Source organism: Diadema setosum, chromosome 7 (genome assembly GCF_964275005.1).
Source record: "Diadema setosum chromosome 7, eeDiaSeto1, whole genome shotgun sequence".
Taxonomy (NCBI): Eukaryota; Metazoa; Echinodermata; class Echinoidea; order Diadematoida; family Diadematidae; genus Diadema; species Diadema setosum.
In genome coordinates this window covers 25739800-25755352 of record NC_092691.1, presented here as the reverse complement: position 1 = coordinate 25755352, position 15553 = coordinate 25739800, and the positions used below count along the sequence as shown (strand labels likewise).

General features: G+C 39.3%; 1 protein-coding gene across 1 annotated transcript in view; it reads left to right on the top strand.

The window, feature by feature from the left end:
* Nucleotides 1–3599: 3599 nt before the first annotated feature.
* LOC140230479 (adhesion G-protein coupled receptor V1-like) overlaps nt 3600–15553 on the top strand; it is a 99157-nt gene continuing 87203 nt past the window's right edge. The window contains exons 1-8 of the mRNA XM_072310632.1: nt 3600–3648; nt 7457–7631; nt 8426–8668; nt 10770–10874; nt 11431–11544; nt 12176–13187; nt 13701–14002; nt 14552–14690. Coding sequence (XP_072166733.1) covers nt 7458–7631; nt 8426–8668; nt 10770–10874; nt 11431–11544; nt 12176–13187; nt 13701–14002; nt 14552–14690 — 2089 coding nt within the window. The 5' untranslated portion in view covers nt 3600–3648; nt 7457. The remainder of the gene's footprint in view (nt 3649–7456; nt 7632–8425; nt 8669–10769; nt 10875–11430; nt 11545–12175; nt 13188–13700; nt 14003–14551; nt 14691–15553) is intronic.

Here is a 15553-nt window from a genome sequence, read left to right as displayed (position 1 = left end):
ATTGGTGTCGCACTATCTGTACTAATTTCGAGAGATGTTTCGAACTCAGAAGCCACAGTGCTTCAATTGCACTCATAAAAATGAAATCTTAAAAGGTTGTCTTCTCTCGATTGTTTGATGTTACCATTTCTTTTTCCCTTTTTTGTGTTTTTGTGTGACATTCAAATTAGTGATTCCTGCCCTTCTCGGAAGCCAACGCCGGCTGCATCTGTCCACGGACACTCATACATCTGTCCATAAAAAATCGGTCGACTTCAGACATCGAGAAGACGTGGTGGCGTGTATGACCGCTGCAATCATGTTCAGCGGCTGCGCAGCAGGAGCCTGTGTGGGCATTAGCCAGGCAGAAAATTAATTTCTTACAAGGTCTGGCACCATGACGCAAGGAAAATTGTGGTCAGACCACTCAATCAGTAGAACACATGGAAAAGAGTCTTCAAACATTTTGTGTAAACACCGCGCGCTCCGTTGATTAACTAGACTTCAATGCTCATTTAATTAGTACGAAGACGTTAATTTCAGTCTTTCTAGTTTATGTCAACCTGTCAATCTGATGACATCGTTTAATTCTTTGGTAAAACACTTACATTATGTCGCGGAAAGAAAGGATCGTGTCCATAAATTGCCGTACGTAAATCGATCCATTTGACTTGTTAATACATAGTTAATGTATATTATTGTACATCAATCGCACAGTTATTACAGTTACGATGTTTGCGTTTGTGTTTCTACCGTTTTTCGCTGGTAATAACCTATAGTATGCAAATTTATGTACTTAAAGCTGTTGTCTGATGATGGATAAATGAATCTGTTTGCAATGACGCAAAAACGAAATCGCACTTATACACGGAACCATTCGGGTATAAAAATGGTTAATAGTTGGTCATTACTTCGGTAAAAATGGTACAGCAGTAATACAATAATGGTGCTGATGAGAGATAATAATTGAGATGACACGCCGCCTTGTAAATTGATATTTGAAAAGCTCAGCGAGGTGATATTTGCACAGAAAATACACACAGACACACACACACGCACACACACTGTCACACACACTAAGAGGCGTCATCTTCATGTTATGCTCGTATCAGGAAGAATTGAGCAGTTCAGCGGTACTGCAATTTCGAGTGGATGAACTCCATAAAAGCGTAAGGACACACGATGTGTGATACAATTCCGTTTCTTTCTGAAAACCCAGAAAACCAATTCACGTTCAACTGGGACTGCATTATTTCAAATGGTTCCGAAGGGACATGGGCAAAGCCACGCTGAGTTTCCAACACGTGCATGATAATGGGAAAAGGATCGAGATTTGAACCCAATGGCTCGGGAAACTTTGGACACTTTCAGAACTTCAAATTGCCCGTTTCGTTCCTCCGAATGTGTGGAGCAAGCAGTAATGGAAATGGCATTGAACTTAGATATAAAATGTTATATAGACGATTAGATTTGACACCGGAACAATCGAGAATGCATCGATTTTAGATTGCATTCAACCGACACTGAAATGGCGCGGAGGCCACCGAAATTAAAACGTTATATACTTCGAACCAATTTAAGAATACTACATTCCAGGGTATAAACCGCTAGGATGGTTTGCGAAACGCAGTGCATTTCAAAGTAATATCAAGAAACGCACCTACATTGAAATAAGACATTTTGGTCTGAGCATAACATATTATACAGTGTATTGATCTTAACATTCAACTTACCACATTGTAGGATGACATACAATATGATGTATTCATTCACTCGATAACGGTTACCAACATTATTTTTAAGAACATGACATTCCTATCAAGTTCAATAAAAAAAAAATCCATACGCTCTGTATCAACGTGTTGTAGTTTCTTGATTGGCAGCGGTTACGTGTATTCTATATTGTGTACGACGATGGGTCCCAGAGACTGTTTTATAAAACTATGAGGATGCTGTAAGTTACGTGTATTCTTATTGTGTACGTAGATGGGTCCCAGAGACTGTTTTTATTTATTTGTTTTTATATAAAACTATATTGAGGATGCTGTGAGAAAAGAAATCATGTTTCCGCCTGAAGAGTGTCAAATAAACCCCGAAAAATAAGTTCTGAAATCAAAGTTTGATATATAATATTTCTCTTAAACCGACATTATCCTCATTAAATATGACATTATAAGAAAACCTGATTAATTATCATTAAAATGACACCTCACTTGCTATGATTGGGTGTTCCTTGAATGTTCAAAACAACTGAGAATGGCGACAGATCCAAAGTGAAAAGTCGCAACAATTCTGCTATTGATAATGTACTGTTTTGACGAAAAAAAAAGGCCACTAGAATAAGCAATGCTGAAATGAAAGCACTTTCAAAAACTCGAATTTTCTAAACTTTAGATGACTGTTTGGTCAACCTTTATGTTTAATTCTAATCTACAGATACTACAGTTTTTTGATTCTTGGATGTGGCCTGGAATCTAATGATAATCTCGCAATGCATTCTTTTCAAGCACATTCCTTGCCTGAAACGACAAAGCAAATGGGAATTATATTAACTGACATAACACGTTTGCTCTATTTTGCAACATTTCACATTATGACATTTCCTCATACTCAGTCGTACCGCGCATTCCAGAAATGCATAATGTAAACAAGCGAGTTGTCGTTGAAAAGAAAATTAATCAGGTTTTCTTATGATGTCATATTTGAATTAAATTATGTACTTTTAAGAGAAACATGATACACCCGTACATCAAATTGGAATTGCAGGACTTTTTTAATGAGGTTTTTTTTTTTTTTTTTTTTTTTTTGGTTACCATAATTACATGCCGAAATAGTTGGAAGGGTGATTTGGTTGTGAATCACCTCGCACTCTTCATCAGATTAAAAGCTATTATACTTATTTCTACTATGGTGGACAATTCATCGCCATGCAATACATGCAATATATCATACCGGACAATTTCTGAGGGCGGACATGGATTTGGGCAAGTCAGTGCATGTACTTGTCAGTTGGACGCGTTCTACTTAAATTCTACTTGCGGGTATACTGTGTGACCTATGATAGTGTGCCAGCCGCGTGGGGGCTGACAACTCAGTGAAGGAATTCCTCTGAGGGAATGTCAGAAGTCCCACAGAATGTCATTATCTTGGCTGCATACGGGGACTGCGAAGTACCTGCGTGGGAGCTGCCTGCGAGGTGCTGCCGCTAAGGGCCTCCTACTGGCGTTCTGCGTAGACGTCTCCGGGTATCCCCGCGACTCACCCTGAAAAAGTTTTGGTCATGCTCAAAACTTGGCTGCGGTTAAATCGGACTTGCTTGTGCACCTCCGGGCAACTACAGGCGAGATACGCGCTATAGGTACTGTCAGGTGCGGACCAACTGCGGAGAGCTCCGGGTATAGCAAATTTGTTTCCCCGCAAGTCAAGCCGCAAAACTTCCCCAGATACGGTATGACAAGGCCTTGAGTATGCTCAAAACTTGTTCCGAGTGAGTCGTGGGGGTTCGCTCTCAGAGGTACACGCAGAACACCAGTAGGAGACCCTTACCGGCAGCACCTCGCAGGCAACCCCAACGCAGATACTTCTCAGTACCCGTAAGTCGTTCGTAACAGAAAACGGATTGGTTTCAAAGCTCTCACGCAGGTCACTAGGAATACACGCAAGTAGAAGGTAAGTAGCACCCGTCTATCGGGACCAAGAAACAAGTGCGAAACTCGCAAACATTCTTGTCCGTCAGCGGGAAAAATCCCTCCTTGCAACAAGCCCGCGCGTAGCTTGCCCGGAAAGGTGTGACACGGCCTTAAGATCGCGACAGTTCATTTCATTTCATTTCTGTTCACTTAATAAAACATGTATACATAAAAATGTGACAATAGTATGACAAGTATAACATGAAAAAGTGACAAAACAAACAAGCAAACAAATAACCAAAGTTATAAAGTGAAGGGGTTAATGAGAAGGCGCTGGGTCTAACCCCGGGAAAGTAAATACAGTGTATTAACAACTGACAAAAATGTCGGCACACGCGCGCACCAGTTCACATACATAACAATACACAAGATGCCATTTTCACAAACACACCCCTATCATGCTACTTTACTATTAATTCAGAATGATATTGAGTAATTCCAGAATTCCTTTCAACTAAAATACCCTTGTAAGCTTTCTTAAAACTTTTTTTACTCTCTTTTTTTACATTTTACATCAGAGTGTATAGAATTCCAGATTTGCGGGCCTTGAAAAAATATTGACTTTTTGTAAGAGGATGTACGAATCAAAGGTAAGTAATTTTTTTTTTTAATTTCTTGTGCCATAATTATAATTATCTTTGTTTAATCTAAAATACCCAAGTAGTGATACAGGTAAAATATCATTATAGCATAAGAACATATAATACTGCACTCTGTGATAAATACATATCATACACAGTTGAAATAGACGAAGTAAAAAATATTGGCAAATAAGGCGCCCTATCCGGTGAAATGCGAGACTATTCTAATAGCTCGCTTTTGTAATTAAAACAGTCTCTTATGCTCACTAGATTTCCCCCATGCTAAAATACAGTGATTCAAATGTGGTTAGATAAGAATGTTATACAATAATAATTATAACAAATATCTGGAGTAGGACCGTAGTCGGTTTAAGATCCCGATACTTTGTGATATTTTGTTGCAGATGACACCAGTGTGTCATCTGCTGATCTGTAATTTAAAAACATGTCAGATAAAATGGACCATGAGACTCGACGCACTAGAAATAAACAAAATGTAACCTATTTAAATTTGTAGTATTATGTAATTCATTTGACTTATAGTAGCGAAACCGAGGAGCATCCTCTCTGTTCGCAGCGCAGTAAAAGCCGACGCCCACATTCTGTTTTCTTTTAAGACCAAGGGGGTGACTCATGAATACAGAAATCAATGACCGAACCCAATCACAATCCACCTGCAGCTGGTATGAAAAGGATGCGGTACCACTACTGTGCGGAACGCGTACACACGCACACCAACGGGACTGCTGCCATCTACGTTGGAAATGCGCTGCTTCGTTGGTATTAAATCATACGGTTTCCAACGAATTTTCAAATGCGATCTGTACATAATTACAGCACTGAACGAGACTGAAGCCTCCGCGGCGTTCGCGATTACTCATCGCATACCGTCGTGCCGTGGAAACAACAGACGCCGAAATTGATTGACGTCTAACGATATGTGTAGATAAGACTTTCCAAGGAATATCAAATTTCAGTTCCGTTGCCTTGGAGAGCATGCAACAGGTTTTCATTGGCGAGGTATGGAGTGTCTATTTCAAGTCATTATTATCGTTTGTTGAAACAAGTAGCTTTTGCCTCAAAATGGTTTATTATTAAGCGTGAAAGTAACTGTTAGTTGTTCGTTTGAGTGTCGATGTTCACGATGTTGTGCCGTAGCCAGTGTAGGCCTACGCTACGCTATACGCTACAGTCTGATTGACCGGCAAAGTAAATTAAACTTGCGTGTCGTAAGTTTAAATTGTCTAACATTGTGTTAGCCGTAATGGCGTAACGTTGAAAGATGGGTCTGTATCTTGTGGTCGGAGATAGAAAATGTTCCGCGGAAACTACGGCTAATTTCACAGAATCCCCTATTTGTCATTATCCTGAATTCTGTCATCATTTCTTTGTAACTGTTAACTGTCATCATCAGCATCCACAAAGTATTTTGTGTTCAAAGTGTTATTGTAACCAGTTGAGTTTAGAATAGATTCTAACGTTAGAAGTTTTGTACGAATTGTAGATCTATTGTGATAATTTCAATTTCTAACAAGTGTTAATACCATGGCATGGGCTGGGCGGCATTAAAGTGAAAACAAAGTTCTGGTAAGGGCTTGAGAACCCGTCTGGCACCATTTCATATTTGCTTGCAATATATCGAAAGAGTCTACAAAGAAACTTACCTGGCTGACGCGGTTTGCCGGAATGATGAGTCGTTTTGGAGTATTTTGAGAAAAATAATAAAAGTCGGTAGACCGACTTTTATTCCAGAAGGCTCCAGACTAACTCGGTCTCGGGGAAAACTCGACCATATTTCAGACAATTTACACACAGTTCGTGATCGCCATGTTCATCAGTACTCTATAATACCACAGGTACGAGGCCTTACTGAGCAGACGGGAAAGTGCGTGCTAATCCTGTACAAAACAAACGGACAGCGCGCGGTCCTCAAGCCTACTAGTATACGCACATCACCTCAGTTGCTGAGACGCGCGGTCTTTGAAGCTTTTGTTGTTGTTTATCAAGCGTCTTTGATTGTTTTTAGAGGTGCTTGAGAGGCGCACACTAATTTTGCATGCGCGCCAAAGAGGTTTTTGATACGCGCGTTGTAACAACTCGGACCATTACTGCGAGTAGCCAGAACGCTACAATGTAGTTTATACAGGCCGCTCCCATATGCATAGTACGACGCTGAACAATCCAGAGGGACAGCCAATACATTACTCATCCCGCTGTCAAGCAAAGCGAGGCCGAGTTATCCCCGAGTCCGAGTCTAGCCTGACCCCGTTCGGGTAAGTTCTGAGACTGAACGTTTTTGGTTAATATTTCCCATTTTCGTCGTTACCCATCGAATATTTTGTTATTACAGCGTTATTCCGCACATTTCCTAGGCATACGTTCACATTTTGGAGCAAAATTTGACAACTTTTGCAGGTGTACCAGAACTTTGTTTGGGCTTTAACCCCGGGGCGCTCCTTGTACACAGTAACGCTTCCCGTTCAGGCTGTTCGCAGTTACAAAAGTTAAAGCAGAAAGGGCGGCGTGGGCTTTGGCTTTGCTTATGATTAAAGGAGACCTCCGGATGATTTTCAGATTTTTACATTTGAACAAGTATAAATTAGTTATACTGAGGACAGAGTTTCAGAATTTGTGATAATTGGGAAGAAGAATAAGGATATTTCAAAATTTAGCACAAATTGCAATGAACAAGGATGATGACATAGCAGAGTCACCATAAGAATGCATGAGTTGGGGCTCAAGGAAGCAGAACAAAAGAAGAAGGCATGCATAGATTATACACAGGTGAACTCGCAAGCAAGCAGTATTGTAATGGAATTACACTGCTACATTTCTGAAATAGGTGAACCTCCTATGTCATCATCCTTGTTCAGTGTAATTTGTTAAAGGTTTTTGAAAGTATTGTTTCTCTGCTCAAGAACCACAATAAATTCCACAAATCTATACATGGAGTTGTTGATTTATGTACTACATGATGTGAAATTATGAAAATCGTCTGGAATGTCCCTTTAACACAATTATTGAAATGATAGGCATGGATCCATTGCAGTGAGTTACAATACAGTACATTGTAGACCCCCTACAAATTGTAGGCCTACTTCATATACATGTACACTGTAAGTGTATTAGACTTGATATGACCGTTAATAGCGTTATGACTATTCATCCTCTCTTTGGTTGATTACTGCCTTTGTTGGTTTGTTTCAGAATGCCTCCAAACATCGTAGGGCTTCTGGTGCTGCTGGCATCATTCCTGTGTCTTGTCAGTGCCCAGACCATTCGTTTCCTGGACACAGCTCGCAGCATCAATGAGGGTGGCACAGCGCAGTTCAGGGTGGAGAGAGATGGGCCAAGTGACTCAGAAATCAGCGTTGTAGCAAAGGTGGGACTTTAATACATGTAGTGAACATTGATAAGGATTTGCCAATGAAAGGACAAGTTCACCCCAGGCAATATGCCGATGGATCCTAAATGTATGTTTGGATTTTGACATCACAAATGTTAAATTCAACATAACTTTTGATTGGATTGTCTGATTTTCCTCAAACATTACCTGATGTGGTCTGCTTTAATAATATATTGCTGCTTTCACTCAATATATTTGGATGAACTTGTCCTTTGATAGATTACTTTACAATTTGTACTGTCATGAAAATCTAAATGGACATCTGAATAGCCTCTTGAAATTGATGAGATGTCTCTCAAATGATAAGTCTGATATTCATTTTTTAGTTATGTGAAATTCTATTCTGTAACTGTAAGTGATAGGAATTTTACGTGTATATGTACAATGTATAGCACAATACATAATGAAGTTGTAAATTTTCCCAAGTTTACAGGCTGGGCTGCATCATACCATGATAAGGAGACATACAGAAGACATGTTGCTCTATTTGTAAGGAGGAATTTACAAACTAACATCCAATATTGAACGCAAGCTGACATAGCATTTGTTCAAGCTACAGATGTACTTGTTCATACTTGTTCTGTCCATGGACTAAATTTAAACTACAGATTATGTGAGTCTCCTCTGGATTGGGGCCATTGTGTAGACACACCATCTTGTGTGGATCCGAAAAAAATCAAAATGAAACTAAAAATAACAAAAAGATTTCTTGCTCCTTTAACTACAGCTTCTTTGCATAAATTTCTTCATTTCTTATTTCATTCCATCAGATTCAAGACCCAGACGATGACTTTCTGGGTGAATCAAGAATCCTGACATTCCCGCCAAGTAATGGCTCAACGTCACAAACGGTCTCTTTCATATCGAGGGATGATTCTCTACCGGAGCCTGCAGAAATTTTTGTTGTGACTTTAGAGGTATTTAGTGGCAATGCAGCTGTTGGAGATCCCGGCCAGGCTCAGATTACTCTTCTTGCAAGTGACGATGCCTTTGGAATCATCGGCTTTGATTCGGTAAGGAGAAGATGTAGTTGAAATTTACCTGTGGGTTGTCTTCATCCTTATTTGATGAATTCAAAATGTAATGGTGGTACTGTAACTGTCAGAACACGTGCAAAGCTGATGTTTTTTTTTTTTCTTTCACTGATTCTATTCTGTTGCAGATTTGTTTGCAGATGAGAGTACATTATTTCCGACTAGTGGTGTACAGCATCTATTCTTAATATCGTAAATAAATGTTCATACGTTGTTGTGTTGGTGCTAGCTAGTTCATTAAAGGGGAAAACAATCATGAAAGTTTTCACCCAGAGGAATAATCCACATTAAGTGTCTTTCATTGCATCTTAAGTACTTTCAATACAGCTTCAGGAAAGGTACTTACTGATCAATGGTCCAGGTCATTTGAGTGTCACAACCAGGTTTAAAGAAGTGCCTGCACACAATAATCATCCCGTCTTCTTTGTAAGATCTTTGAGAAGGGGGGGGGGGGGGAGTTTTTAGGTACAGAATATAACAATAAGGTCATATTTGAAAATTATTGAGTTAGCATATTTTTTTTTTCTGTACATTTTTATTTTTCTTGATAGTGAGAAACATAGAAAATGTATTTGAGCTATCTTGTCAAAGCATCATATCACCATCAAATGATATCTAATGGACACATTTTGGTAGCATTTGTACATGTATGATAAAATCCTTGTACTGTAATACCTTGAGTGATTTTAAATGCCTCTACACAATAATGTATGGTCATATGCAATGCGTACCTGATGGGTATACATTTTGTGTAGACATTGTGCCAATGCACTACAAGTGCATAATGTGTACAAGATGCGCAGTGCCTTGTAATACACTGTAATAGTAACTAATACAGGTGTATGTACATTTGCAATACATACGACATTGTACATATACATGTACACATGTATCATTTCTGGTTAGGATCTTTGTCTTGTGCAGCTTTACTGTGACATACAGTTTGTACAATAATACATGTACATGGATGCTGAAAAGTTTGTGTTTTAAATGAAAAATCACTGCTTCTGTGCTCTGAGTGACTGTATAATGATAATCAATAATTGAAACAGCTGTGCTTACACTGTTATGGATTATGTAAAATAATGCAACTATTGGCAAGTTGGCCTCATCTCCTCTTGTGTTTACACTTGGTTGACAGCTGCGTTTGGGTTATCTTGAAAGCCAAATTATTGTCATTATAATTTGCAAACGACAATGATATCTCTCAGAGTTTAAGAGTGAGTCTTGTAAATTGCAGAGTATGTTTAAGCTGACACTTGTATACAGTTGTGTGTCTCAGTCTCATGAGTGCAATAAGTGTATGTATGTTGTTGTCTAGTGCAGCAGTGGTAGCTTTGTGAAGCCCTTGTAGCTGAAGCTTCAGTGATTTGTGTTGTGATAGTCATCTGGTCATAGTCAGCTGCAGACAGTCAACCTGTACACTGTGAGGCTAGCACTCTCGCATTACTGTAAATAACTTCTGCCCACTGTTGTGTTGCCATAGAAACATTGATTTAATGTGATATGATTGTACAAAAAGAGAGAGTTCAAAAAGAAAAGTAGAGCTGGTGCCAATGGCAAATCATCCAGACAAGGTGACACAAGAACTGTTTTTCTAGAAAAGAAGCTTTATGCATGTGTACAGTACAACTCTGTTCCTCCAAATGTGAACTCAGAGGTGGCAACTATTACTTCTTTCTTTTTCTTTTGCAGTATTTTGTATTATTTTTTTCTCCGAAATACTGCAAGTTTTGTGGAAAATACTGAATTTCCCAAATCATATTCCTACACATGTCTATTGCAGGAAAGGTAAAAATAGTGTTTTTCTATTAAAAAAAAAAACTACTCCTATTCAGCCCTCAGAATACTGCACTGCTGTTTACAAGGTTGGCATTCCTGTAAATTCTGATTTGTTTATATTCAAATGTATTCAAATCTAATCAGTGTAGTCTTATTCAGACCTCAATTAAAGACCTGTACATGGTATGCCAATGAAGAAGAAATTTATCATCGTAAAATTACATGTGCATCCATCCAACTGATGAGCTTTCTGACACACTAAATGTCACTGATCATATCCTCTGCCTTCATCCCACAGGTATCAACAGTGTATGCAGATGAGGACCCCAGTGTCAACACTCCAGTTTCAATTCTCTTGCAAAGAGATGCTGGCTTGTTTGGGACAGTGACAGCCACCTATCAGGTAAATTTGTTCACAGTTCAGTGTGAATCCCAGTTTTGAATATGACTTGCAATTTGGTGTAATTGTTTTAGTGTTGATACTTTTTTTTTAATTGTTTTAATTCAGCTCTTCCATAAATTGACCTACATACATGTATGTGTGAAGCCAGTGCACTGTACATAGATCAGTGCTTTCAAACAATCAGATGGATTCATTAAAGATACAAAGCTCTTGTTTCTCAAAAAAAAAAAATAATAATAATGATGCCTGGATATCAGTTTAAAAAACTTTTGGACTTCAGTAGGGAGTATTTATGCATTTAAGACATTTCATTAGGCTGTACATTGAGAGCAGAGCATGAAAAAATAAAGGGATTTCAATTTGTCATTCCACTTTATGATTCCAATAATTCAAAATCCTTTAGGGGAATGGGAACAAAACTAAAGCTGATATAATAAGAATGGAAACACAGTCAGTGATAATATCTACAAGTATGTGTAATGGCTAGTTTTACTGAATTAGTGTGGACCTCAGGTTTTGGACTTCCTCTACAAACCCTACTTCTTACATCATGCAGATCTCGGGTGGCCCAAATGCAGCAAGCAACGACTTGTCACCTGTGACATCAACTGTTACGTTCCAAGAAGACGTATCCTCTGCCTCTCTTGTTATCACAGTACTAGCCGATCAGGTAAGACCTATTTATCTTTTATTGCAGGTCTTGTTCTCTGTACTTGAAAAATAAAAGTGAATTTGTATTTTGAATTTGACTTTGATAAATGAAGTGAACCAATCAAACAACAAGGAAATCTTGTTTAGAATTGGGCAAAAAATAAAGAAAGCTGTGGAATTCCATAACTTTCACAAGTTTTTATGTAGATGTGAAAGTACAGTAATTTGCATAATGCAATTTAGGTTCAAGGTAATCATGTCATTGCCCTACAAGTTTACTTTAACTTGGACACTAGTCTTCACCAAGTTTTTTTTTTTTTTTTTTTTTTAAGCTAGTCTTTTTTCTTCATCTACAAAGAAAGGTTGTAACTGTTTGATTATTGATATGTGATTTTTTGACTGATATAACTGTGTTATGAAGACATGTGAAACTTGATAAGAATCCATTCAGCTTGTATTTATCTTGTGCTCAATTCAAATGATACTATCACAATTATAATGATACATGTCTTCATTTGTATTCAACCCCCTCCCCCCCCCAAAAAAAAAAAACAAAAAAAAAACACCAAAACTGTAACATTGCCTGTAGTTTCATTATCATTCTTTCAATATGATAATAATTTCCGGCATATTTCACTGCCTTTGACCAGGTACCAGAAAATGAGGAGTCTTTCACAGTGCAGCTGACTTCAGTCTCAGGAGGTGCCAGGCTGAATTCCTCAGCATCTACCATTCTCTTTGTTATAAGGGAAAATGATAGTCCCGTCCGCTTTGCCCAGACACTGTACATTGTTGATGAAGACTCGGGCAACATCAATATAGAAGTCCTTAGGGGCCTATCAGAAGATGGGACCACGCCTCTTGGTCCAACCGACGGAGTTGTGACAGTCAGTTACTACTTGACATCGCTGGGAGCATCCTTTGGACAGGACTATGTTGGGACGAATGGAAGTCTTACCTTCCTGTCAGGTGAAACGAGACTGTCAGTCAGTGTGGGTATTCTGCCGGATGACACTCCTGAGATCAGTGAGGATATTGTCTTCACCCTGATCAACCCCTCAGGGAACGCCGTCATTGCTGACCCCTCGACGACTGTCGCCAGGATCCTTGCCAATGATGATCACAACGGGGTGCTTTCGTTCAACTCCTCGGGAGCCCCCCAGGATCTCTATGTTGTCGTGGATGAGGAGACAACCCGGACCGTCCGAGATTTTGTGGTGGTGAGGTCTGGCGGAGCCTTTGGAGAGGTCACGGTGACCTACCAAGTGTTGCGCGATGTGTCCGGTGCCTCCCCAATCCCCGAATCCTCAGGACTGGTTCGGCTGCAGGAAGGGCAGCGATCCCAGGAATTGTCGATTTCAATCACCCAGGATAGCATCCCAGAGGAAGCGGAGGTTTACACAGTTAAACTTTTACCGGACTCGGTGACAGGAGGGGCGAGAGTCGAAGGGGTCACCGAAGGTACCCTAGTGATCTTGGACAGTGATGATGTCTATGGTGTGGTACAATTCTCGTCAGACACCGACCAGTCCATCGTTGTCAGCTCCCAGCCTCGACGGCTGCAGATGCTGCTGACCCGAAGCGGTGGAACAGTTGGTGATATATTGGTCAGTTTCAACGTGTCTTATATCAATCCAGATGGGAACACTGATCAGAGCATTGGTAAGTATAATCTTCCAATAGATAGACTTTATGTATTGTGGACTTGATGAATTGTAATGCCACCACCCAACCTGTTGGTCAGCACTGAAATGCATTATAAAAGAGGGAAGATTGTAAATGCTAACAATATGGATGGGTATGGGTTATCCTCACTGAGTTTATAACTGTATGCATTGGTTGTTGTTGTTTTTTTTTAAGACAAATAGTATGAAAATGGCAATGTTCTGATAAAATTTCAGCAATCTCTGCTGAAAAGACTGATTTTTTGGTTAGATAATTTTTACAACCTCTCTTATTTGAATTTGAAATTATATGAGTAATGGAGAAACAATTTTAATCAGTTCATGTGGCTCGTATTTGATATGAATGTTTGTAAATGAAAAAAAAAAGGATTAAGATCAAATAGAAACCACTATTTCTTTAGGTTGGTTTATTGATCACCAGAAAATTCAAAGATTTGTTGTGAATGTGATCATACTGTTCATCCTTTTGGTGACTCTGCTCTTCCTTTAGATGTACTAGAAACAGCCGGAGGATCCTCCACAGTGTTCCTCGAGGGCACTTCAGTCCACCGTTTTGAGATTGCTATTCGAGCCAGTGCCTTTCTCAGCTTGGGGGCAGAATTCCGAGTGATGCTGGAATCCACACAGCTCTTGAGCCCCACCCCAGTCCTGCCCCCAAGCAGCCCCCGCCTGGGGTCAAAGGTCCTCGTCACACTGCCTGTCACCGCTGACATGGCCAATGGAGAGATTGGCTTTGATCAGTCTGGCCTTTCTGTAGATGTTGGAGAGCCGGAGGGGCTGATGCCCTTTGAGGTATACAGATTGTTGCCGTGTTTAACTCACAGCTCTAGGGTTTTCCTCATACTTCAATACAAAAAGTGACAAGTGAATTATTTGTAGAATAGGGCTGGTTATCATATTATGGAACAAAGAAATACTACATGTAGTACTGCATAACCTGTCCACCACTATGCCCACTCGTATATTGCTGAGTTTATTTACGGCATACATTTCTCACTATGTTAGGGCCTTATTCTTTGATAAGTGGAATGAACTAATTCTCTGCAGGTGTAAGTGAAATTAATATAAAAAAATGCAAATGAATCATTTTGCAGTGCCTAATTGTTCTGTAGACAACATGGCAGTGTTATAGTCTTCAAAGTAACTTCTTTTCTAAAATTATGTATGGCAATTATACACGTATGATTACAGTCATCATTGTGTAAACATATTTTTATTTTTTTTGTGCTGTGCATTGAATGCATGCCTATCATTTACATGTACAGAGACAGAAAGTAATGGTTTCCTGACATAAACAAACAAAAAAAATTGTACACTTTGTACTGTCTCCCTTGCATTCAGCTTTCCCTGAATTTAACAAGGGAGGGTACATCTGGAGCGGCTGTCGTTTTTTGGCGCATCATCACTCCCGAGGGTACAGGGGGCACGGCGTCTGAGGATGACTACGGGTCTCGCAATGGCTCGGTCTCATTTGCGCCAGGTAAAGTTCGTAACCATGACAACATGAGTAGCCTGTATTTTTAGTGTGAATATTTACTGACATTTAGTTGTCATCTCCAAGTGCATTTCTGACAAAGAGCTGTAAATATTGCATTCTCTTTCTCACACTGGACTATGTGGTTGGTAGATGCCTTATGCGGACTGTTGGTAGTCCTCTTTGATGATCTTCAATTTGTCGGCAACATTTTCCATTTTCTGGGAAGTGTTGGGCAAACCACTCACTATCTCATAAATTGTGTATTTGCAATTTATGGTGTTATTCATTGTGCAATTTACCTAGACTAGACCTTTCTCTTTTCAGACAATCCCAAATGCTGCTACGTGTGTTATTGAAAAATACCCAAACAAAACAAGATTTCACAAACTCTTGTCATACTTCATTGGCTGCCCAGTACAAAAGGTTCATGTCTAAGATTTTTTTGTTTAAATTTAAAGCACTAAATCATCTTGCCCCCATTAATTATACACGATATCCCCACTCGAAACCTCAGATCAAGCCATCATATGCTTCATCTTGTTCTGAAAGTCAATTTTATTGATGAGGGTCCTTTCTATACACTACCTGTACACTTGTATGGAATAGCATCCCGCAGTATATTTGCGAATCTGACACAGTCACATCATTTGAGTCCTCTCACAAAACCTTTTAGCACAGTGATAGTAATATATTGTATGATTTCTTTGTACTTCAATAAAGCTGTTTTTTAAATTTTCTACTAATGAGAAGTTTGTAAAGTGAATAGAGAACACTAATTTGTCAGTATTTACATGCTGTAGTAGTCATAAATTTATTATTAGCAGTATTCCTTTCTGTCAAATTAAAGTATGTACACTTACACAGGG